General features: G+C 39.9%; 1 protein-coding gene across 3 annotated transcripts in view; it reads right to left on the reverse strand.

Annotated features, from left to right (window-relative positions):
• Positions 1 to 24,294, reverse strand: part of LOC131140425 (latent-transforming growth factor beta-binding protein 2-like) — a 168,952-nt gene that overhangs the window by 132,641 nt on the left and 12,017 nt on the right. For all 3 annotated transcript variants that reach the window (XM_058090847.1, XM_058090846.1, XM_058090845.1), the window contains exon 3: positions 3,066 to 3,336. In XM_058090847.1, the coding sequence (XP_057946830.1) occupies positions 3,066 to 3,336 (271 nt within the window). The remainder of the gene's footprint in view (positions 1 to 3,065; positions 3,337 to 24,294) is intronic.

Here is a 24,294-nt window from a genome sequence, read left to right on the forward strand (position 1 = left end):
GCTTGTAGCTGAACAGTTAGCGTCAGGCTGAACAGTTAGCTTGTAGCTGAACAGTTGGCTTGTAGCTGAACAGTTAGCTTGTAGCTGAACAGTTAGCTTGTAGCTGAACAGTTAGCTTGTAGCAGAACAGTTAGCTTGTGGCTGAACAGTTAGCTTGTAGCAGAACATTTAGCTTGTAGCTGAACAGTTAGCTTGTAGCTGAACAGTTAGCTTGTAGCTGAACAGTTAGCTTGTGGCTGAACAGTTAACTTCTAGCTCAGGGGTCAGCAACCCGCGGCTCCAGAGCCGCATGTGGCTCTCCAGCCTCTTTGTTGCGGCTCCCTTTGCAATGCTTGAATATTTTTTAGCACCCGTGTGGTGAAAATGCACGTCTTTGTTATGAGTTTACAAAAATCCAACTTTGTGTGAGACCATGAATGCATCCTGACTGAGTTCTGACTGGTGACTGAATGAGCAGACAGGATGCTATCCAGTTCTCTCTGACAGGTTAACATGAAGGGAAATGAGTAATACTTTGAGTTATTTGAGTTATTAATTATTATAAATGAGTTATTTGACGATTCTAAAAAATAAATTAGAGCTCATTTAAAAACAAAAGTTTATCTCCAGTACTAGCAAGAGTACTCCAACTCGTCTTTTTTTTCCCCTCCAATGTTGTTTTAAACATACAACGTTTTGCGGCTCCAGGCTATTTTTCTTTAGTGGGCAAGTGGGTGAAATGGCTCTTTTCATAGTAAAGGTTGCCGACCCCTGTTCTAGCTGGACAGTTAGCTTGTAGCTGAACAGTTAGCTTGTAGCAGAACAGTTAGCTTGTGGCTGAACAGTTAGCTTGTAGCAGAACATTTAGCTTGTAGCTGAACAGTTAGCTTGTAGCTGAACAGTTAGCTTGTAGCAGAACAGTTAGCTTGTGGCTGAACAGTTAGCTTGTAGCAGAACATTTAGCTTGTAGCTGAACAGTTAGCTTGTAGCTGAACAGTTAGCTTGTAGCTGAACAGTTAGCTTGTGGCTGAACAGTTAATTTCTAGCTGAACAAAGCAGTCTTTGGGGAGTTTACTACAAAAAATTGTTCATCACAGAATTTATTAGCTGGATGTGTTTGAGTTATTCCAAAATCAGGAGGAAAATGAGTGAATATGTCAAAAAAAAAAAAAAAACTGTCACAATCTATTAAAAAAAAAAAAGTTGGTTGACACTTCTGTCTGGTAAAGCGTGTTATATTATTCCATATATTACAGCTTTACCTTAATACCTCAAATAAAGAAGCAAACTCTTATCAGTCTTGACATGTGTTTTACATAGTGTGCATCAAAGATTAACAGTTGAATCGAGTCATCTGGAATGATTCAGCACAAATCGTAAACACACATGGTGGAGAAGGTTTGTAATTAAACAGCTGTTTGTTCAAGAATGGTTTTTAAATGTTCTAATCTGGTTGTTTATATCTTTTTTTTTGTGGGCCTCCCTGCATGGCACTAAAGATAATTTTGACAAACTTCTGTTTTTTTTCCAGATGAATAGACTTGCATGAAGTCATGGCAGGGTGAATGCGTGTCATACGTCACTGTTAGTCCTTATGTCAAAATATAGTTATTATCTTGTGACTGGAAAAATAAAACACTTAAAGAGATGGTTTGGAATTTTTTTTTGCTTTTTTTTCAGCTGCTATTTGTAATGCAAATGTATTACTTTTTCCAATGCTTATTGTTTTGATAAGCAAAATTCTTTACTTATATGCTATGAGTGGGGGGTAAGTCACCGTTGATGCACTACACTGCTGATGGGAATATCATACAACTTCATGTCACCCTAACAACATACAAAACAGCTTATTCCGGGCTAATAACCTTTGAACCGACAGGTATAAAGTCGTAAAACAACACAGGCTATAGAAGTCACTCTTATTAAATTAACGTCTTCCTTTGCTAGTATGCTCATTTTTAACCTTGAAAGGAATTGATGACCTTCAAGGCTACTGATATCTAGCTAACAATATATTGCTAGCTAATGCTTGGTTTCAATACATGAGCTAAAACAAAGATAAAATATGTTAAAAAAAAGTTTCCAATTAGTTTAGAAGCAACAGATACAAAGAGCTGTTTTAGCTCTGTTTATTAGCAGTTGGGTTCTAGCAGAACAGTTAGCTTCTAGCTGAACAGTTATCTTGTAACTGCACAGATAGTATGTAGCTGAACAGTTAGCTTGTAACTGAACAGTTAGCTTCTAGCTAAACAGTTAGCTTCTGGCTGAACAGTTGGCTTGTAGCTAAACAGTTAGCTTGTAGCAGAACAGTTAGCTTGTAGCTGCACAGTTACCTTGGGGCTGAACAGTTAGCTTGGAACTGAACAGTTAGCTTCTAGCTGAACAGTTATCTTGTAACTGCAGAGTTAGCTTCTAGCTGAACAGTTAGCGTGTAGCTGAACAATTAGCTTCTGGCTGAACAGTTAGCTTGTAGCAGAACGGTTAGCTTGTAGCAGAACTGTTAGCTTGTAGCTGAACAGTTAGCTTGTAACTGAACAGTTAGCTTCTAACTGAACAGTTAGCTTCTAGCTGAACAATTAGCTTGGAACTGAAGAGTTAGCTTCTAGCTGAACAATTAGCTTTGAACTGAACAGTTAGCTTCTAGCTGAACAGTTATCTTGTAACTGCGCAGTTAGCTTGTAGCTGAACAGTTCGCTTGTAACTGAAGAGTTAGCTTCTAGCTGAACAGTTAGCTTCTAGCTGAACAGTTAGTTTGGAGCTGAACAGTTAGCTTGTAGCAGAAGAGTTAGCTTGTAGCTGAACAGTTACCTTGTAGCAGAACAGTTAGCTTGTAGCAGAACAGTTAGCTTGTAGCTGAACAGTTAGCTTCTGGTTGAACAGTTAGCTTGTAGCTGAACAGTTAGCATGTAGCTGAACAGTTAGCTTGCAGCTGAACAGTTAGCTTGTAGCTGAACATTTAGCTACTGTTAGTCAGAGTGAAGATGGTGCTGGTTAACAGGAGACTTAGTAAATGCCCCCCCCCCCCTTGTTGGGCATGTCAAAGTGTTTTTTTCTATCTTTAAAAAGAACACAGCTGAATCACTTACACAGTGTGGACCGGCTGCTTGGTGGTTGCAGGTCGCGGGGTTTGAACCTTGGCGCTATCGACGGCTTGCCTTTCCGCAGGCCGTCTCCGCGGTTGGTCTCTCTGGAACGGGTTGCTACCCGGCTGGACGCGCCTCAAGGTCCCTCTGTCTTGGATGTACACCTGCTCGGGAGCCACCTCCTCACAGCGGGGGCCCTGGAAACCCGAGCGGCACACGCAGGTATGCGGGCGGCTGCAGGAACCGCGGTTCTGGCAGGGCGGCTGGCAGTCAGCTGAAGAGAGAACACAGATGGCGAGTCATTTTAGAACATTTTGCAAATTGTATGGAGCGCCAGTCGTAGTAGAAATGTCTCCCCAGATCTCGGAAACGGGGTTGATTTTAAATGTATTCAATCAGGTTAACTTCTGGATATTTTCTGTACCTTTTATGTCGAAGAAAGCCTGGGGGGGGCTGTCATGTTCAATTTCTTACAAATACATGCGATCGCCTACTTATCCAGCTTCTGGCTAAGGTAAAGCTTACATAATCAAGGTTCATGGTTCTGTTTAGGGAGCTATTTTCAAATTTCACATGGGGGGTGGGGGGGGGGGGGGTTGTCCTGTTTGGCCCGCGACCGAAAGCCGGCTGTGAGTTTTGGCCCCGAGTGCGATAGAGTTTGACACCCATGCTCTCGGCTTTAGCTTTGAATTACCATTTTTATTAACCACGGGTGGGCATGTGTATTATCATATTTTGATGACATCATGCTTGCGTTGTTGATATTGCTATTTCTTCATTATTATATATAGCTCTGTTTATTAGCAGTTGGGTTCTAGCAGAACAGTTAGCTTCAAGTTGAACAGTTATCTTGTAACTGCAAAGTTAGTATGTAGCTGAACAGTTAGCTTGTAACAGAACAGTTAGCATCTAGCTAAACAGTTAGCTTGTAGCTGAACAGTTAGCTTCTGGCTGAACAGTTAGCTCCTAGCAGAATGGTTAGCTTGTAGCAGAACGGTTAGCTTGTAGCTGAACAGTTAGTTTGTAGCTGAACAGTTAGCTTGCGGCGGAACAGTTAGCTTGTGGCGGAACAGTTAGCTTGTGGCGGAACAGTTAGCTTCTGGCTGAAGAGTTAACTTGGAACTAAACAGTTAGCTTGTAGCTGAACAGTTAGCTTGTGGCTGAATATTTAGCTTGCAGCTGAACAGTTAGCTTGTACCTGAACAGTTAGCTTCTGGCTCAACAGTTAGCTTGTAGCTGAACAGTTAGCTTCTGGCTGAACAGTTAGCTCGTAGCAGAATGGTTAGCTTGTAGCAGAACGGTTAGCTTGTAGCTGAACAGTTAGCTTCTGGCTGAACAATTAGCTCATAGCAAAATGGTTAGCTTGTAGCTGAACAGTTAGCTTCTAGCTGAACAGTTAGCTTGTGGCGGAACAGTTAGCTTGTGGCGGAACAGTTAGCTTGTGGCGGAACAGTTAGCTTCTGGCTGAACAGTTAGCTTCTGGCTGAACAGTTAGCTTCTGGCTGAACAGTTAGATTGTAGCTAAACAGTTAGCTTGTAGCTGAACAGTTAGCTTCTGGCTGAACAGTTAGCTTGGAACTAAACAGTTAGCTTGTAGCTGAACAGTTAGCTTCAAGCTAAACAGTTAGGTTCTAGCTGAAAAGTTAGCTTCTGGCTGTTCAGTTAGCTTGTAGCAAAACAGTCAGATTGTAGAAGAACAATTAGATTGTATCATGTCTCTCGGCTTTAGCATTGAATTACCATTTTTATTAACCACGGGTGGGCATGTGTATTATCATATTTTGATGACATCATGCTTACGTTGTTGATATTGCTATTTCTTCATTATTGTTTATTTTGGTCAGTTACATCTGTGCATTTTTTTTAATGCATAAGCGTCCATTAAAAATACATGTCATAAAATTGCATATAGGAACAAAATAGACCGGTGCTGAGGTCATGTAGTGGTCATGGAAAAATAATCTGTGTCAGCACGCCGCCGGCATACTTCCACATCCTCCCATCGCACTTCAAGCACCGAAATCCCGCCGGCATGCGATTTAAGTAAACAGACCCTGGATCTTGTGACACATATGTATGTACAGAGGGGGTTAGGACATTGTCCTTTTAACAGTAAATCAGGCCACCGGTCTGTGGCAGCAAAAGAAAACAGCGGCATTCTGTCAACACTCGGAATGCTGTTGACTCAGATGCTGTGGATGCTGACAGATTGCAGGCGGGAACGCTAGCACGGCATCTGGAAGCTAGGGGGGCATCAAATATCACACCCTGGTGAAGCCGGTTTGACTCACTGAATGACTCTTGAGTAAATTCAGTTAGCTAAACAGTTAGCTTGTAGCTGAACAGTTAGCTTCTGGCTGAACAGTTAGCTTGTAGCTGAACAGTTAGCTTCTGGCTGAACAGTTGGCTTGTAGCTGGAGAGTTAGCTTGTAGCTAAATAGTTAGCTTGTAACTGAACAGTTAGCTTGTAGCTGAACAGTTAGCTTGTAGCTGAACAGTTAGCTTCTGGCTGAACAGTTGGCTTGTAGCTGAACAGTTAGCTTGTAGCTGGACAGTTAGCTTGTAGCTGAACAGTTTGCTTGTAGCCGAACAGTTAGCTTGTAGCCGAACAGTTAGCTTGTAGCCGGACAGTTAGCTTGTAGCTGAACAGTTAGCTTCTGGCTGAACAGTTAGCTTGTAGCTGGACAGTTGGCTTGTAGCTGAACAGTTGGCTTGTAGCTGAACAGTTAGCTTGTAGCTGGACAGTTAGCTTGTAGCTGAACAGTTAGCTTGTAGCTGGACTATTAGCATGTAGCTGGACAGTTAGCTTGTAGCTGGACAGTTAGCTTGTAGCTGAACCGTTAGCTTCTGGCTGAACAGTTAGCTTGTAGCTGAACAGTTAGCTTGCAGCTGAACAGTTAGCTTGTAGCTGGACAGTTAGCTTGTAGCTGAATAGTTAGGCTTGTAGCTGAACAGTTAGCTTGTAGCTGGACAGTTAGCTTGTAGCTGAACAGTTAGCTTGTAGCTGAACAATTAGCATGTAGCTGGACAGTTAGCTTGTAGCTGAACAGTTAGCTTGTAGCTTAACACTTAGCTTCTGGCTGAACAGTTAGCTTGTAGCTGGACATTTAGCTTGTAGCTGGACAGTTAGCATGTAGCTGGACAGTTAGCTTGTAGCCGAACAGTTAGCTTGTAGCCGAACAGTTAGCTTCTGGCTGAACAGTTAGCTTGTAGCTGAACAGTTAGTTTGTAGCTGAACAGTTAGCTTCTGGCTGAACAGTTAGCTTGTAGCTGGACAGTTACCTTGTAGCTGGACAGTTAGCTTGTAGCTAGGACAGTTAGCTTGTAGCTGAATAGTTAGCTTGTAGCTCAACAGTTAGCTTGTGGCTGAATAGTTAGGCTTGTGGCTAAACAGTTAGCTTGTAGCTGAACAGTTAGCTTGTAGCTGGACAGTTAGCTTTTAGCTGAACAGTTAGCTTGTGGCTGAACAGTTGGCTTGTAGCTGAACAGTTGGCTTATAGCTGAACAGTTAGCTTGTAGCTGGACAGTTAGCTTGTAGCTGGACAGTTAGCTTGTAGCTGAATAGTTAGGCTTGTAGCTGAACAGTTGGCTTGTTGCTGAACAGTTAGCTTGTAGCTGAACAGTTAGCTTCTGGCTGAAAAGTTAGCTTGTAGCTGAACAGTTAGCTTCTGGCTGAACAGTTGGCTAGTAGCTAGGACAGTTAGCTTGTAGCTAGGACAGTTAGCTTGTAGCTGAACAGTTAGCTTGTAGCTAGGACAGTTAGCTTGTAGCTAGGACAGTTAGCTTGTAGCTGAACAGTTAGCTTGTAGCTGAACAGTTGGCTTCTGACTGAACAGTTAGTTTGTAGCTGAACAGTTAGCTTGTAACTGGACAGTTAGCTTGTAGCTGGACAGTTACCTTGTAGCTGAACAGGTAGCTTGAAACTGAACAGTTAGCTTGTAGCTTAACACTTAGCTTGTAGCTGAACAGTTAGCTTCTAGCTGAACAGTTAGCTTGTAACTGGACAGTTAGCTTGTAGCAGGACATTAAGCTTGTAGCTGGACAGTTAGCATGTAGCCGAACAGTTAGCTTGCAGCCAAACAGTTAGCTTGCAGCCAAACAGTTAGCTTGTAGCTGAACACTTAGCTTGTAGCTTAACACTTAGCTTGTAGCTGAACAGTTAGCTTCTGGCTGAATAGGTATGAACGTGAGTGTGAATGGTTGTTTGTCTATATGTGCCCTGTGATTGGCTGGCCACCAGTCCGGGGTGTAACCCCGCCTCTCGCCCAAAGTCATCTGGGATAGGCTCCAGCAATGAACGAATGAATTACTAATGTCTTTTTCCCACTTAGTTAGGAAGAACCATGTGCCTGTCTGTGTGGCCGTGATGTTGTGTGAAAGGCCATTTTTCCAGGAACAATATTGTCAGCAATGACAATAGTATGGGGGGGGGTCAGTTACATGTGCCCCACATGAAGCCTCTTGCATGGCTTTGGCATTACCGCCTGTCTGCATCTTCCGTGGGCCCTGCCTCTGGCCTGTTGAGCACATTGTCACGGTAATTGCTGTCGTGCAGATTTGTCTTGAACATCATTAAAACTAATTGCCTCGCATTCCACCCATTTCACAAATATGCACGCCGATCATTACTTTCCGAGAGTAATAAAACCAGAATCGCTTGGAAATAAAAGAGTAGAAATGGCCGACATTCCTAACTTAATTATAACTTGGAAACCGTGCTCAGGTTTCGGGAGGTTGTGTCCGAATCCGGTCACCTGAAAAAGAATCTATTAAGATCTTTGTTGGCGGTTCGGGAGAGTCCAAACAAACATGCCGATGCAGCCGACTCAGCAATAAAACGCATCTTTTCCTTACAGCAGGGGTGGGCAAACTACGGCCCGGGGGCCACATCCGGCCCGCCAAGTGCTTGAATACGGCCCACCTGTTTTTTCCAAAGTATTTCATTTAAACTCAACATACAACCTGACATCAAGGCTTGAGCCTTAATAATATAATTAATATAATATTATTAATTATTGACATTATTAATTATTGACATATTAATAATTAATAATAATATTAAATAAAATAATAATTATTATTAATAATAGTAATTATTATTAATAATACTACTAAATAAAAATATTGAATAATAATAATTATTATTATTGTTATTATAATACATTTAATTTATAACACACTTTACATCAAATAAATCATCTCAAAGTGCACATATAGCAGATTGCATGACACTTTTACATGTAAAACGTGTGTAAAATATACGTGTAAAAATTGACAGTTACGTGTAAAATATTATATAGTCTGGCCCCCCCGTCAATGTTGTTAAATCAATGTGGCCCACAAGTCAAAAAGTTTGCCCACCCCTGCCTTACAGGCTTAAATGCAACATTTTCAGGTGAAAACTGTAATTTCCTTCCAGTCCTCTGTGATCCGCATCCTCACAAACTTAAGCTCTTGAACCCGTCTCATTTAAAAGTATTTGGTACCTAAAGCTTCAGTGAATGCATCATTTCTACTAATAGTCACTGGAGACCATGAGAATTATTTTCCAATAAAATCAAAAACAAAAAGTATTTAGCAGTGTCGAGGCTCTGGCTTGTAATTTGATTTAATCCAACCAATATTATAAATGTTTGGGCATTTAACTTGGGGGCATTTTGAAGCGGTGTTAACTAATAATAATAATAATAATAATATACTGTAAGGTTGGAAAGAATGAATACATAATGCCTTAAGGTACTAAACGTATTATACCTATATCTCCTAGAATTACTGTAACTAGAATGAGAGGTCAGTATAATAATGCAAACATAATTACAAAGAGGTATGTATATTAAAAATGTATTCAAGGTTATTATTATATACTGTTGTTATGGAAATGTAAAACAAACTTAATACACATTCAGGGTACATTTCCATGTGAATTTTTGTGCCGGCATCACCTGCTTGTTCTCATTAAAAAGTGTTTCATATTATTATATTATATAATATATGTGTTTAAAGAAGGGGTCGGCAACCTTTCCTATCAAAAGAGCCATTTTACCCCCACGCTCCCTAAAGGAAAATGGTAATGGTAATGGTTTTATTTAATTTGAAAATGCATCAGATTACAATTGAATGCATCCCATAATCAGTTCCCAGTTCCACATGTCCAAAAGGAGTAGGAAGAAGCAAAGCTTATTAAATCCTACCCCTCCATCTGGTACTTTTACAATCAGTAACTGTTACATTTGTTCACTTCCTGCTTTCCTAATATAATTTAAGTTTTTTTTATTTTATTTTTTAATTTAAAGAAAAAAAATGTTTGTTTTTAATTAAAAAAAAAATTTAATGGTTTAATTTCATTTGAACATGCATCAGATTACAATTGAGTGCATCCCATAATCAGTTCCCAGTTCCACATTTCCAAAAGCATTAGGAAGAAGCAAAGCTTATTAAATCCTACCCCTCCAAACAAAACAAAAAATATTTTTTAATTAAATTTAAAAATTTAAATAAAAATAAATTATATTAGGAAAGCAGGAAGTGAACAAATGTAACAGTTACTGATTGTAAAAATACCAGATGGAGGGGTAGGATTTAATAAGCTTTGCTTCTTCCTACTCCTTTTGGACATGTGGAACTGTGAACTGATTATGGGATGCATTCAACTGCCATGGGATTATTTGTTTGTGATATGAAATGACCTGTCAGCTGCATGATAAAATAAACAGGAAGTGACTGCATGAACCGGCAGGCGCCTCTATTCAGGACTAACTAAGTCAGATGTTAAAAATAATCCAAAAATTGTTCTATTGAGCGTTCCATATAATGATTTTCCTAATCATTTCAAGTGAGTGTTAATCTTTTTCCCAACATGTGATTTCCACATGGCTGCCAGCTTACAGGTCTGCAGAAAAACTAGACGTTGGTGTCCACAAACGAAACTTCAACATATACTTTAAAGCTCCTCTATTGTTCTAATGTGAAACAGACGGTAGGCTGACAGACGATCATGTATTTTCTCTCTGCGGTCAATCTTACACGGGTAATATTTCAGCACATGATGGTGCCTCTGTCATATTTGGGAATCAGGTGTTGTGCCCCATTATAGAAGCTTTGAATTGTGCACACCAACAAGGGGAGATTTTGTTAACCTATAGGTCAGTGATTTTCAAGCACTGCCCCGCGGCACACTAGTGTACCTTGAGAACCCGTCAGGCGTACCGTGAGGAATTATCCAATATCACTTTTTATAATTAACATTTATTAATCATCATTTGTAAATATGTAACAGTTACTGATTGTAAAAGTACCAGATGGAGGGGATGATGTTCCAGATGTTCAAATGAAAAAAAAACATTTTTTTAAAGTTTCTAAAAAAATATAAAAAATTAAAAACAAAAAAATGTGTTTTAATTTGATTAAAAAAATAAAATAAACAAAAATTAAATTATATTAGAAAGGCAGGAAGTGAACAAATGTAACCGTTACTGATTGTAAAAGTACCAGATGGAGGGGTAGGATTTAATAAGCTTTGCTTCTTCCTACTCCTTTTGGACATGTGGAACTGTGAACTGATTATGGGATGCATTCAATTGTAATCTGATGCATGTTCAAATGAAATAAAAACATAAAAAATAAAAATAAAAAAAAAATGTAAAAAAATTAAAATAAAATATTTTTAATTTAAAAAAAAATTATAAAAAAACTAAAATTATTTTATAAAACCATTTTTAAAAATCTAAAAAAAAATAAAAACAAAAACATATTTTTTATTAAAAAAATAAAATAAAATAAACTTAAATTATATTAGAAAGGCAGGAAGTGAAAAATGTAACAGTTACTGATTGTAAAAGTACCAGATGGAGGGGTAGGATTTAATAAGCTTTGCTTCTTCCTACTCCTTTTGGACATGTGGAACTGGGAACTGATTATGGGATGCATTCAATTGTAATCTGATGCATGTTCAAATGAAATAAAAACATTTTTAAAAAATCTAAAAAAAAAATTAAAAACAAAGACAGATTTTTTTAATTAAAAAATATAATTAAAAATCACATCATACTTTGGTACATGACAAAAATAAAATAAATAAAAAAAAGAACTTAAATTATATTATGAAAGCAGGAAGTGAACAAATGTAACAGTTAGTGATTGTAAAAGTACCAGATGGAGGGGTAGGATTTAATAAGCTTTGTTTCTTCCTACTCCTTTTGGACATGTGGAACTGTGAACTGATTATGTGATGCATTCAATTGTAATCTGATGCATGTTCAAATGAAATAAAAACATAAAAAAAAGTTTTTAAAAAAATTTAAAAAATTAAAAACAAAAAAATATGTTTTAATTTAATTTAAAAAATAAAATAAAAAAAGGCAGGAAGTGAACAAATGTAACAGTTACTGATTGTAAAAGTACCAGATGGAGGGGTAGGATTTAATAAGCTTTAATAAGTGAAAGAGAAACTTGGGGAAGCCGGTATCACGTGATGTTGATGTTTACGTTTTACTGGGCATGCCCTATTAACTATTCTGGTTGATTTTCACGAACGCATGTATAGACAAGAGATTGGAATATTCCTTTCTATGGATACCATTGTTTTTCCCGGAAAGGTGATTCGGAAAGAGAAAAAGTGGTGATGTAAAAACGTGGCTACTGTGGAGTGTCTGTGGTGTAAAGACTAGCATAGCAATGTAATATTGGTCCGTGTGGCAACACCTACCTTGTTCCTCCCATGGACTTATTGATGCACGTGTGAGGTCGTGGTGACATTTTGGAACATTTTTGGTTTAGTGGTGTGCCACAAGATTTTTACAATGTAAAAAAAAATGTGCCGTGGCTCAAAAAAAAACGTTGAAGGTGCGCCTTAAACTCTCACTTCTAACGAGCCACATGTTGGGCCAATCAGAGGAGGATATCTGGACTTGGGTCGCATGTGCCAGCAACTTGTAAAACCCGACTCAAACAAAAATCCACAAAGTCTATTCTCCGGAGAGATCATATACCCCAACGGCTTCCATATGGGCTTCAAACAGGAGGGTGTTGTGATAAAGGGCTTCCCCCGAAAACGCTACAGCCAGGAAGGAGTACCGCTTATACGACTCTTGGAATGTCAATTATAGGTTTCTTTGACATTCCAAGGAACGAACGCTGCATTTCATTGATTGACAATGCAGGAAAAGAACACTATTATCACTTCGATTTATCCATTTGTCTCCGATTATCCGGATCTGGGTCGTGAGGGAAGCAGTCTCAGTAGGAAAGCCCAGACTTCCCGGTCCCAGGCCACCTCATACAGCTCCACTGGGAGGACACCGAGGTGTTCCGAGGCCAGCTGTGAGACATAATCCCTTCAGCGTGTCCTAGGTCTGCTCCGGGGTCTTTTCCCGACTGCCTGGAACACCTCACAAGGGAGGCATCCGGGAGGCATCCGGACTAGATGCCCAAGCCAACTCAACTGATTCCCAAAGCTAATGACCATAAGTGAGGGTGGGAACGTAGATCGACCGGTTCTCAGTCGGAAAAGGGTGAAGTGCTCCCTCTGGGTTGGGAATGAGGTCCTGCCCCAGGTGGAGGAGTTTAAGTATCTCGGGGGTCTTGTTCACGAGTGACGGAAGGTGGGAGCGTGAGGTCGACAGACTGATCGGCGCAGCCGCAGCAGTAATGCGGTCGCCGTACCGGACCGTTGTGGTGAAAAGATTTATTGGGATGGAAGCATACATCTTGAATATTTTGAATTTTTTTGTTACGTGGATAAATTTGTATTTTTTTCCCCTGAAAACAGGCTGTTTGGTTGCACGGTGGACGAGTGGTTACCTCACAGCTAGGAAACCCGGGTTCAATTCCACCCTCGGCCATCTCTGTGTGGAGTTTGCATGTTCTCCCCTGTTTTCTCCGGGTACTCCGGTTTCCTCCCACATTCCAAAAACATGCTCGGTTAATTCCCGACTCCAAATTGTCCATAGGTGTGAATGTGAGTGTGAATGGTTGTTTGTCTATATGTGCCCTGTGATTGGCTGGACTCCGCCTCTCGCCTGAAAACAGCTGGGATAGGCTCCAGCACCCCTACTGTCTCTGTATATGTATATACAATGTATATGCAATGACTGATGCACATGTACATAAAAAAATAATAAAAAATTTAAAATAAAAAATGAAAAATTTAAAATAAAAAATAAAATATAAAAAATTAAAAATTAAAAATTAAAAATTAAAAATTAAAAATTAAAAATTAAAAATTAAAAATTAAAAATTAAAAATTAAAAATTAAAAATTAAAAATTAAAAATTAAAAATTAAAAATACTTTAATTATATTAGGAAAGCAGGAAGTGAACAAATGTAACAGTTACTGATCTGGATTTGGTATGAATGTGAGTTGGCTGGCAACTAGTCCAGGGTGTACCCCCGCGACCCTCGTGAGGATAAGCGGTGGAAAATGAATGAATGAATGCTATGATGTCACACTCTTTAGCTAGCTAGCTACCCCATCGCGGAAAAACAAGCTTGGTTTGAATTAAATTGTTCCGTATTGAATAGCATTAAATTGCTAAATTAAAATAGCTTTTCATCCCATTCTGTGTTGATAGTTATTCTGCATTCACGGTAACTGAAACAAAAAAAACGTCTTGTGTTCCTTGAAGGTTCCTGTTCTGTTTTACAAGAACAGGAGGAGGTTTTTAAAATACTTCTATGTGTGTCATTTTTACGAAGCAGAAGTTGAAATTAGGGCTAAGCAGACAACCACAAACCAGACTTGGCTTTGGATGTTTTGTGTTTAGGTGTTTAGGGGTGAGGGGTTAAACCCCCCCTTCGTGGCCGCCCTGTGTAGAGTTATGAGCCATGAACAGATCCTGTAATCAATACACACCCGGGCGTCCCCAAAAGCGGTCATTAAGATGGAAGCCGGACAGCCTTTTGTCAGTTTGTCCTCCCAAAACCAGGAGTGCAGCTTTCACCAGTCCAGCTGGTGCGTCTGTTTGGAGCCTCCAATTGCACCACATGTTTCTCTAATTGCTACCATGGTTGAAAGTCTATCGCTCAGTGTCTCCACTTGCTACGGACGTCCTCCTGTTTTGGGTTATTTACACATCTTCGGTCATCGGGTAATCATCACTACTGACTTTTTTTTTTGTCGATTAATTGTAAATAATTCAATGTGTGGTTTTGATTCCACATAAAACATATTTGGAAGCAAATGTCTTGCACTACTCAGCTGCAACCAGCAGAGGCGCTTTTGAGACAATTTCAATGGTTTGCTGTCTAAGGAAGTCAACATAGCGTTCCGGCGAATGCTGGAAAAAAACCCAAGTACAAATACATCCATAAAGGAATCCTCCAAATCCCTTTGCTACCTTGATGCTGACATTCTCATCTGATTTAGGATCAACATTTGCAATAAAAGTGACTGTTGTAATGCAAGCTAGTGCTTCCTTTGCCAAACAAACTTTGGCAACTCAGCATACAGCTATGGGTCAGATTATGACAGACTCTACTGCTTATCCTCACTAAGTTTTCGGGTATGCTGGAGCCTATCCTAGCTGTCTTTGGGCGAGAGGCGGGGTACACCCTGGACTGGTGGCCAGCCAATCACAAGGCACATATAGACAAACAACCATTCACACTCACATTCATACCTATGGACAATTCGGAGTCGCTAATTAACCTAGCATGTTTTTGGAATGTGGGAGGAAACCGGAGTACCCGGACGGGGAGAACATGCAAACTCTACATAAAGATGGCCGAGAGTGGAATTGAACTCAGGTCTCCTAGCTGTGAGGTCTGCGCGCTAACCACTCGAACACCGTGCAGCTGTAGCATGATTTCGACAAAATGACACAACTGATCATTCATTTTTTTGCTCATGAAAACCAACCGGGGCGGCACGGCGGTCTAGTGGTTAGCGCGCAGACCTCACAGCTAGGAGACCAGGGTTCAATTCCACCCTCGGCCATCTCTGTGTGGAGTTTGCATGTTCTCCCCTGTGCATGTGTGGGTTTTTTTCCGGGTACTCCGGTTTCCTCCCACATTCCAAAAACATGCTCGGTTAATTAGCGACTCCAAATTGTCCATAGATATGAATGTGAGTGTGAATGGTTGTTTGTCTATATGTGCCCTGTGATTGGCTGGCCACCAGTCCAGGGTGTACCCCGCCTCTCGCCCAAAAGACAGCTGGGATAGGCTCCAGCACCCCCCGCGACCCTTGTGAGGAAAAGCAGTAGAAAATGAATGAATAATAATGTAGGCTGCACGGTGGTCAAGTGGTTAGCGCTGATTTTCTCCGGATACTCCGGTTTCCTCCCACATTCCAAAAACATGCTAGGTTAATTAGCGACTCCAAATTGTCCATAGGTATGAATGTGAGTGTGAATGGTTGTTTGTCTATATGTGCCCTGTGATTGGCTGGCCACCAGTCCAGGGTGTACCCCGCCTCTCGCCCCAAGACAGCTGGGATAGAAATGAATGAAAACCAACTACACGGTGTAGGAATGGTTTGCATGTTGGCCACACAGTCAGGAAATCGTGAAGAATTGGGTTTGAATCTCTGTATTACATGTCCTCCCACATTACAAAAACATGCATGTTATGCTAATTGGCGACTCAATTCCGCATTGCCTGGACACACAACAGTAATACGTGAAAACCTATTGAACCGAGTCTGCTAATGCTTCATGTTGTCTCATGACCAAGCTCCACACACGTGTTACATAATACATGATCCCCAAGTAAACACACGTATGACACACGACATAAACACAAACATTGTTGCTCCAGAGTCGTACGTAGTCACTTCCTCTCTTAAAACGACATGTGTGTAAACAGGGTTCATATTTTTGGAGATGAAGGATGACTTGCCTCTGTTAGTGAGCCAACATATTTCAATGTAGTTAGAAAGCATTGGCAGATGGATTGGATGTCCTTCAAACTTGACCAGCTGTTTCACACATGTTCAAGACAGGAGTGAGCATCAACTATTTAGAAATGTATATGTAATGGTAATGGTAATGGTTTTATTCCATTTGAACATGCATCAGATTACAATTGAATGCATCCCATAATCAGTTCCCAGTTCCACATGTCCAAAAGGAGTAGGAAGAAGCAAAGCTTATTAAATTCTACCCCTCCATCTGGTACTTTTACAATCAGTAACTGTTACATTTGTTCACTTCCTGCTTTCCTAATATAATTTAATTTTATTTAATTGTATTTTTTTATTTACATTTAAAAAAAAATTGAATTAAAAAATACATCAGAAAAAATTGTTTTTAATTTTTTTTTAATTTTTTTAATGGTTTTATTTGATTTGAAAATGCATCAGATTACAATTGAATGCATCCCATAATCAGTTCCCAGTTCCACATGTCCAAAAGGAGTAGGAAGAAGCAAAGCTTATTAAATTCTACCCCTCCATCTGGTACTTTTACAATCACTAACTGTTACATTTGTTCACTTCCTGCTTTCCTAATATAATTTAATTTTATTTAATTGTATTTTTTTATTTACATTTAAAAAAAAATTGAATTAAAAAATACATCAGAAAAAATTGTTTTTAATTTTTTTTAAATTTTTTTAATGGTTTTATTTGATTTGAAAATGCATCAGATTACAATTGAATGCATCCCATAATCAGTTCCCAGTTCCACATGTCCAAAAGGAGTAGGAAGAAGCAAAGCTTATTAAATTCTACCCCTCCATCTGGTACTTTTACAATCAGTAACTGTTACATTTGTTCACTTCCTGCTTTCCTAATATAGTTTAAGGTTTTTTTTTTTTGGTCACAAACCACAATAAGCTTACTAATAACTTTTTTAGTGGTTAGCACGCCTCACAGCTAGGAGACCAGGGTTCAATTCCACCCTCGGCCACCTCTGTGTGGAGTTTGCATGTTCTCCCCGTGCATGCGTGGGTTTTCTCCGGGTACTCCAGTTTTTCCTCCCACATTCCAAAAACATGCTAGGTTAATTGGTGACTGAAAAGGTGTGCGAGTGGTTAGTGCACAGGCCACACAGATAGGAGACCCGAGTTCGATTCCACCCTCGGCAATCTCTGTGTGGGGTTTGCATGTTCTCCCCCTGGTTTTCTCCGGGTACTCCGGTTTCCTCCCACATTCCAAAAACGTGCTTTCTTTCTTTCCTTCTTTCCTTCTTTCCTTCTTTCCTTCTTTCCTTCCTTCCTTCCTTCCTTCCTTCCTTCCTTCCTTCCTTCCTTCCTTCTTTCCTTCTTTCCTTCCTTCCTTCTTCCCTTCCTTCCTTCCTTCCTTCCTTCCTTCCTTCTTTCCTTCCTTCTTTCCTTCCTTCTTTCCTTCCTTCTTTCCTTCTTTCCTTCCTTCCTTATTTTCCTTCCTTATTTCCTTCCTTATTTCCTTCCTTCCTTCCCCTTCCTTCCTTCCTTCCTTCCTTCCTTCCTTCCTTCCTTCCTGCTTCCTTCCTTCCCCTTTCTTCCTTCCTTCCTTCCTTCTCCTTCCTTCCTTCCTTCATTTATAATATATTTATTTTTTTGAGTAGCCAATTAACCTAGCATGTTTTTGGAATGTGGGAGGAAACCGGAGTACCCGGGTGGGGAGAACATGCAAACTCCACACAGAGATGGTCATCAATGGGTGGAACTCCTACTCCAGGGTCCCCTAACTATGAGGCCTCCATGCTAACCACTCTGCAGTCCCAGCCCTGCAGTCCCATTATGCAAACAAAAAATCTGAAAAAACAGCCATATTGCTTCTAGTGTCAGTCTTATCCAAACTATTCTTCCTCTAAATGTTCTGAACTCCTGTTTCCATGACAGTACATTATCAAGCAAAGTAACCTTAGTAGAAGTTAATGTAGACCAAATTAATTTCACATCATGGTGACTTCTGCCCCCACAAACCCACACTAGCTCAGTTCTAGCAAGACAGATCTGGATGCTACAATGCAACATGGCCTCATAAGAAGCTTACCCCCCCCCCCCCCCCCCCCCCCCCCACTATTACCCCCATTTATCTGCATTAAGTCACAGTGAATAATGCACCGGCCGGTTAACACAATAGCCTTAGTTGCTACTTATGTTTGTTTTGAAAGAAAAAAAATGTCGCAAAGCAAAACTAATTCCAATTTGACCTACAGGATCTAATTGAGGATTAGCCCATACACCCCAAAACATGTCAACAATTCATCTCTCATCTTAATGCCGCCGCTAAGTAGCTTACATTTTTGCACACACAGATTTCCACGGTCAATCCGCCGCTGAAATGGCGTTTAAAGGTGCGCAGTATTCCCACACCAAATACTGCTTGATAACGCTCTTGAAACATTTAAATTAAGGCTCATTTTAGCAAACGTGGATATAGTGACTATATGTGTCAATCACATAATCTTTGGAGCGATTTGGCACCAACTGGCGCCGGCCCAGATGACTCCTAGCATCATTAGTGCAACTTGGCTCGCGCCATTACATTCCAGTGGATTCCAATAAATGTTCTTGCCGGCAAACTCAATTTTTGCCGTCGTTACGGGCCACCACGAGCCAGTTGGGAGGCAGTTTGAGCCACTGCACGCCACTCAGCGCCACAGCAAATTGCATTGGCATGAACTGGCACCAACTGGCGCTGGCCCAGTAGACTCCTAGCATCATTAGTACAACTTGGCTCACGCCATTACATTCCAGTGGATTCCAATAGGCGGATTGTTTGTGACATTTGGTTCCACTTGGTGGACACTTGGCACCGATTGCTTGATGCAAGTGGCGTGACAAAAATTTTCAACATTTTGGAATTTTCTTGCCCGGCAAACTAAATTTTTGCCGTCGTTTGCGGGCCACCACGAGCCACTTGGGAGTCAGTTTGAGCCACTGCACGCCACTAGGCGCCACAGCAAATTGCATTGGCATGAACTGGCACCAACTGGCGCCAGCCCAAAGGACTCCTAGCATCATTAGTGCAACTTGGCTCGCGCCATTACATTCCAGTGGATTCCAATAGGTGGATTATTTGTGACATTTGGTTCCACTTGGTGGACACTTGGCACCAATTGCTTGATGGAAGTGGCGTCGTTTGCGGGCCACCACGAGCCAGTTGGGAGGCAGTTTGAGCCACTGCACGCCACTAGGAGCCACAGCAAATTGCATTGGCATGAACTGGCATGAACTGGCACCAACTGGCACTGGCCCAGAAGACTCCTAACATCATTAGTGCAACTTGGCTTGAGCCATTACATTCCAGTGGATTCCATTAGGCGGATTGTTTGTGACATTTGGTTCCACTTGGTGGCAAGACAAAAATTTTCAACATTTTGAAATTTTCTTGCCGGGAAACTCCATTTTTGCCGTCGTTACGGGCCACTATGAGCTAGTTGGGAGGCAGTTTGAGCCACTGCACGCCACTAGGCGCCACATTGGCATGAACTGGCACCAACTGGCGCCGGCCCAGATGACTCCTAGCATCATTAGCGCAACTTGGCTCATTTTAGCCAACACGGATATATTATATTGTGCGTGTTGGGAGTCGTGCAGCTGCTGCTAACTGAGCCAGAACAAGGGCGAGGCTAAGATATATAGCTCCCTCAACTCTCCAACAAAGCTGCAGATGCGAGTACAGTGGCAGTGGGGAATTCCATACGGAGGGTTCCTCCTGATGCTAATACAGGAAGTTGCATTCATCTCCAACAGGAGCTAAGATTCCACATGGCCGCTCCACCATTCTAATACACATGGATCTATTTAGTCCTTGCATAATAATAATGCATCCGAGTCTTTTATCGCAATAATCTTATTGCAGCATGAAGAAAATACGATAAACAATAATCTCCAACAATCCTTATACGAGGATTGTCTATCTTTTTAACTTTTTTCTTTAAAAACACCTAAAAAGACTCACCTAGAAAACCTGCTTTACGTAAGATGACATGCATATTAACTAACAATATTGTTATTATTATTTTTAATAACATTACGTTACTGGCGTAGCGACACCTCGCCAAACCACACCACAGCACCGCGCTCGATACTGTAAGTATTACATGTTATCACGAATGTACCTGTTACAGCATGTATGTACTATATTCAAGCATAAAAGTATGTGCTGTCTTTTTTTATCTGTTTTTATATCTTTAGAACGCACAAAAATAAGAGGAATAAGGATTGTGGATGATGGGGAAAAAATTCCAAAAATAAAGCTGTTAACTACTTCAGTCAGAGAGCAGGTTTGGGATCACTTGGAAATTTATTTTTTTTCCAAAGAAAAACACATTTTCATGCATTTCGCAAAAAAAATGTATCCATTTCACAAACAATTAAAATGAATCATATGATTTTCATAATTTTGTAAGGCTAATAGATTATTAGAAAACGCATCTAAAAATAAATCTAAACTAAAACTAAAATCTCTTACCATGCTGTTAACTACTCCCTTCAGAGAGAAGCACAAACTGGGTCTAACAAGGACGCAAAAACGATGCACAACTGTGCAAGAAGAAAAATATCTGAGAGTGTGAAGTTGCTACTTGCATGCTTATTCTCATTACTCTTAGACTACCGCTCAAAAGTTTGGGATCACTTGCAAATGTATTTTTTTCCAAAGAAAAACACATTTTCATGCATTTCACAAACTTTTTTTTTTTTAAATCAATTTCACAAACAATTAAAATGAATCAGATGATTTTCAAAGAAGGATGTACATTTTTGCATAGAGGCCTACTATCAACAACTGTCAGTCCTCTGCATCAATCTCCTGGTATGGTTGCTAATCCAAGTTCATCATTTTATAAAAAAATAAAAAATATATATTTTTTTAATATAAATATAAAAAAAATAAAATAAAAAAATATTTAAAAAATTTTAAATATAAAAAAATCTAAACTAAAACTAAAATCTCTTACCATGCTGTTAACGACTCCCTTCAGAGAGCAGCACAAACTGGGTCTAACGAGGACACAAAAACGCTGCGCATATCTGAGAGTGTGTCGTTTAAGACAAAAACGCCTCACAGGTCGTCACTAAATAGTACCCGTCAAATACCAGTGTCGGTATCAACAACAAAGCGGCAACTTCGGGATGCTGGAATTCATGCTGGACTTCCAAGAAAAAGCCATATCTCACACTGGCCCCAAAAAATTCCGAGTCATCCCAAACTTTTGAGTAGTAGTGAAAGAAACAGGGTAAGCTAACAGTAGCGCTGGTGTATCATTTCAAGTCTCCAAATGTCGCCAGTTTTCCACTTCAAAATATTGCCACGGGGCACTGACATAACCAAGCAGCATTGAATGCATCATTACCGATACACTACCACACACAATGGGTATATTACTTGGCATAGTACTTGGATAACAATCTCCAAGCTGACAAAGACCGTGTAATAAATAGTTACACTCCCAAAACAACTAGTGGTCCAATTCCTGTCATATATTCGCTCTGAGCTCAATGCAATTGAACAATGAGGGACTGTTAAGAAGCCATAAACCCAAGACACCCAATCCCCGTCTCTTAAGTGAAGCCCGAAGCTGAAACTTTTAATATTAGACATTACTTCAAATCCCTTCAGCGGGAATTTCCTAGACGTAAGTCATCCCCGATATGTTTTCATATTTTTTATATTTCCCTCCCGGCCAACAATTTTTTTTTTGCAATCCCTTCCCCACAGAGGGAAAAGGCTTCACCGACTCCAACGCCTAATAAAGACAGATAACCTCAGTTTTCTCCACAGAGGTTTTATTGTGGGGGTTGCAGCACCGAGTATGGTAATGGTAATGGTAATGGTAATGGAAATGGTTTTATTTCATTTGAACATGCATCCGATTACAATTGAATGCATCACAAAATCAGTTCACAGTTCCACATGTCCAAAAGGAGTAGGAAGAAGCAAAGCTTATTAAATCCTACCCCTCCATCTGGTACTTTTACAATCAGTAACTGTTACATTTGTTCACTTCCTGCTTTCCTAATATATTTTCACTTTATTTAATTGTATTTTTTATTTAAATTTTTTTTAATTTTTTTTTTAAATTAAAAAATACATCAGAATTTTTTTTATTTTTTTTTAAATTTTTTAATGGTTTTATTTCATTTGAAAATGCATCAGATTACAATTGAATGCATCACATAATCAGTTCACAGTTCCACATGTCCAAAAGGAGTAGGAAGAAGCAAAGCTTATTAAATCCTACCCCTCCATCTGGTACTTTTACAATCACTAACTGTTACATTTGTTCACTTCCTGCTTTCCTAATATATTTTCACTTTATTTAATTGTATTTTTTTAATTAATTTTTTTTTTTAATTTTTTTAACTAAAAAATACATCAGAATTTTTTTTTAATTTTTAAAAAAATTTTAATGGTTTTATTTCATTTGAACATGCATCAGATTACAATTGAATGCATCCCATAATCAGTTCACAGTTCCACATGTCCAAAAGGAGTAGGAAGAAGCAAAGCTTATTAAATCCTTCCCCTCCATCTGGTACTTTTACAATCAGTAACTGTTACATTTGTTCACTTCCTGCTTTCCTAATATAATTTCATTTCATTTAATTGTATTTTTTTTCAATTAAAAAATTGTTTTTAATTTTTTTAATTAAAAATACATCAGAATTTTTTTTTTTATGGTTTTATTTCATTTGAACATGCATCCGATTACAATTGAATGCATCACAAAATCAGTTCACAGTTCCACATGTCCAAAAGGAGTAGGAAGAAGCAAAGCTTATTGAATCCTACCCCTTCATCTGGTACTTTTACAATCAGTAACTGTTACATTTGTTCACTTCCTGCTTTCCTAATATATTTTCACTTTATTTAATTGTATTTTTTTAAATTAAAAAAATGTTTTAAATTTTTTTTTAAATTAAAAAATACATCAGAATTTATTTTTTTTTAATGGTTTTACTTATTTTAAAATGCATCAGATTACAATTGAATGCATCACAAAATCAATTCACAGTTCCACATGTCCGAAAGGAGTAGGAAGAAGCAAAGCTTATTACATCCAACCCCCCCCCCCCCCCCCCCCCCCCATCTGGTACTTTTACAATCAGTAACTGTTACATTTGTTCACTTCCTGCTTTCCATAATACAGTTTAAGGTTTTGTTTTGTTTTTTAATAAAAAAAAAAATTTTTTAGCCTTATGCATTATTTTAGCTGTTTGAAGATGAACTATATCAGCAAGTTGAAGTATTTGTGATTTTAGGAATAAGGAGTTAGTATGTTCTCTGTAGGCGGCATAAAGAGTAGTAGTGATGAAAGCATCGCCTCCGGCCGGTCCAGATGGACATTAGTTCCTTTCTGGCAGAGTCAGAATACTTTGACACTTTAATTTAAGTCAACGTTAGATGTAATTTACACCTCCGCTAAGTGTGCCTTCAGCTGGGAAGGAAGGAAGTGCATGGAAACAGGAAGCTGCTGGGGCCAGGGTAGTAAACAAATGAACAAACAGCAGATACTAGTAAACAAAATCGGATTCCACATATAAAATGCAATGATATCATCTTTGGCTCGAACTGGCACCAACTGGCGCCGGCCCAGTGGACTCCTAGCATCATTGGCGCAACTTGGCTCGCGCCATTACATTCCAGTGGATTCCAATCGGCGGATTGTTTGTGACATTTGGTTCCACTTGGTGGACACTTTGCGCCGATTGCTTGTTGCAAGATGAAAATTTTCTTGCCAACAAACTCAATTTTTGCCATCGTTACGTGCCACCACAAGCCAGTTGGGTGGCAGTTTGAGCCACTGCATGCCACTAGGACATTTTTTTTTTGCCACCAAAATTGTACATCAACCACTGAGAAATTAATGCTAAGAGTCCACAGGGCCGGCGCCAGTTGGTGCCAGTTGGTGCCAGTTGGCGCCAGTTGGCGCCAAAGATTATGTGATTGGTGCATAGTGGGTAGCCGAATTAATGTTTGCTCGGCATTTTGCCATGTTGCTGTTATTCGGCGCCACAGCAAGCCACTACTGGCGCCAACTGGCGCCGGCCCAGTGGACTCCTAGCATCATTGGCGCAACTTGGCTCGCGCCATTACTTTCCAATAGGCGGATTGTTTGTGACATTTGGTTCCACTTGGTGGACACTTCGCGCCGATTGCTTGTTGCGTGACGTAAATTTTCAATATTTAGAAATTTTCTTGCCGGCAAACTCAATTTTTGCCATCGTTACGTGCCACCATGAGCCAGTTGGGAGGCAGTTTGAGCCACTGCACGCCACTAGGCACCACAGCAAATTGCATTGGCATGAATTGGCATGAACTGGCAGCAACTGGCACCAGCCCAGAAGACTCCTAGCATC

This window comes from Doryrhamphus excisus, chromosome 13 (genome assembly GCF_030265055.1).
Source record: "Doryrhamphus excisus isolate RoL2022-K1 chromosome 13, RoL_Dexc_1.0, whole genome shotgun sequence".
Taxonomy (NCBI): domain Eukaryota; kingdom Metazoa; phylum Chordata; class Actinopteri; order Syngnathiformes; family Syngnathidae; genus Doryrhamphus; species Doryrhamphus excisus.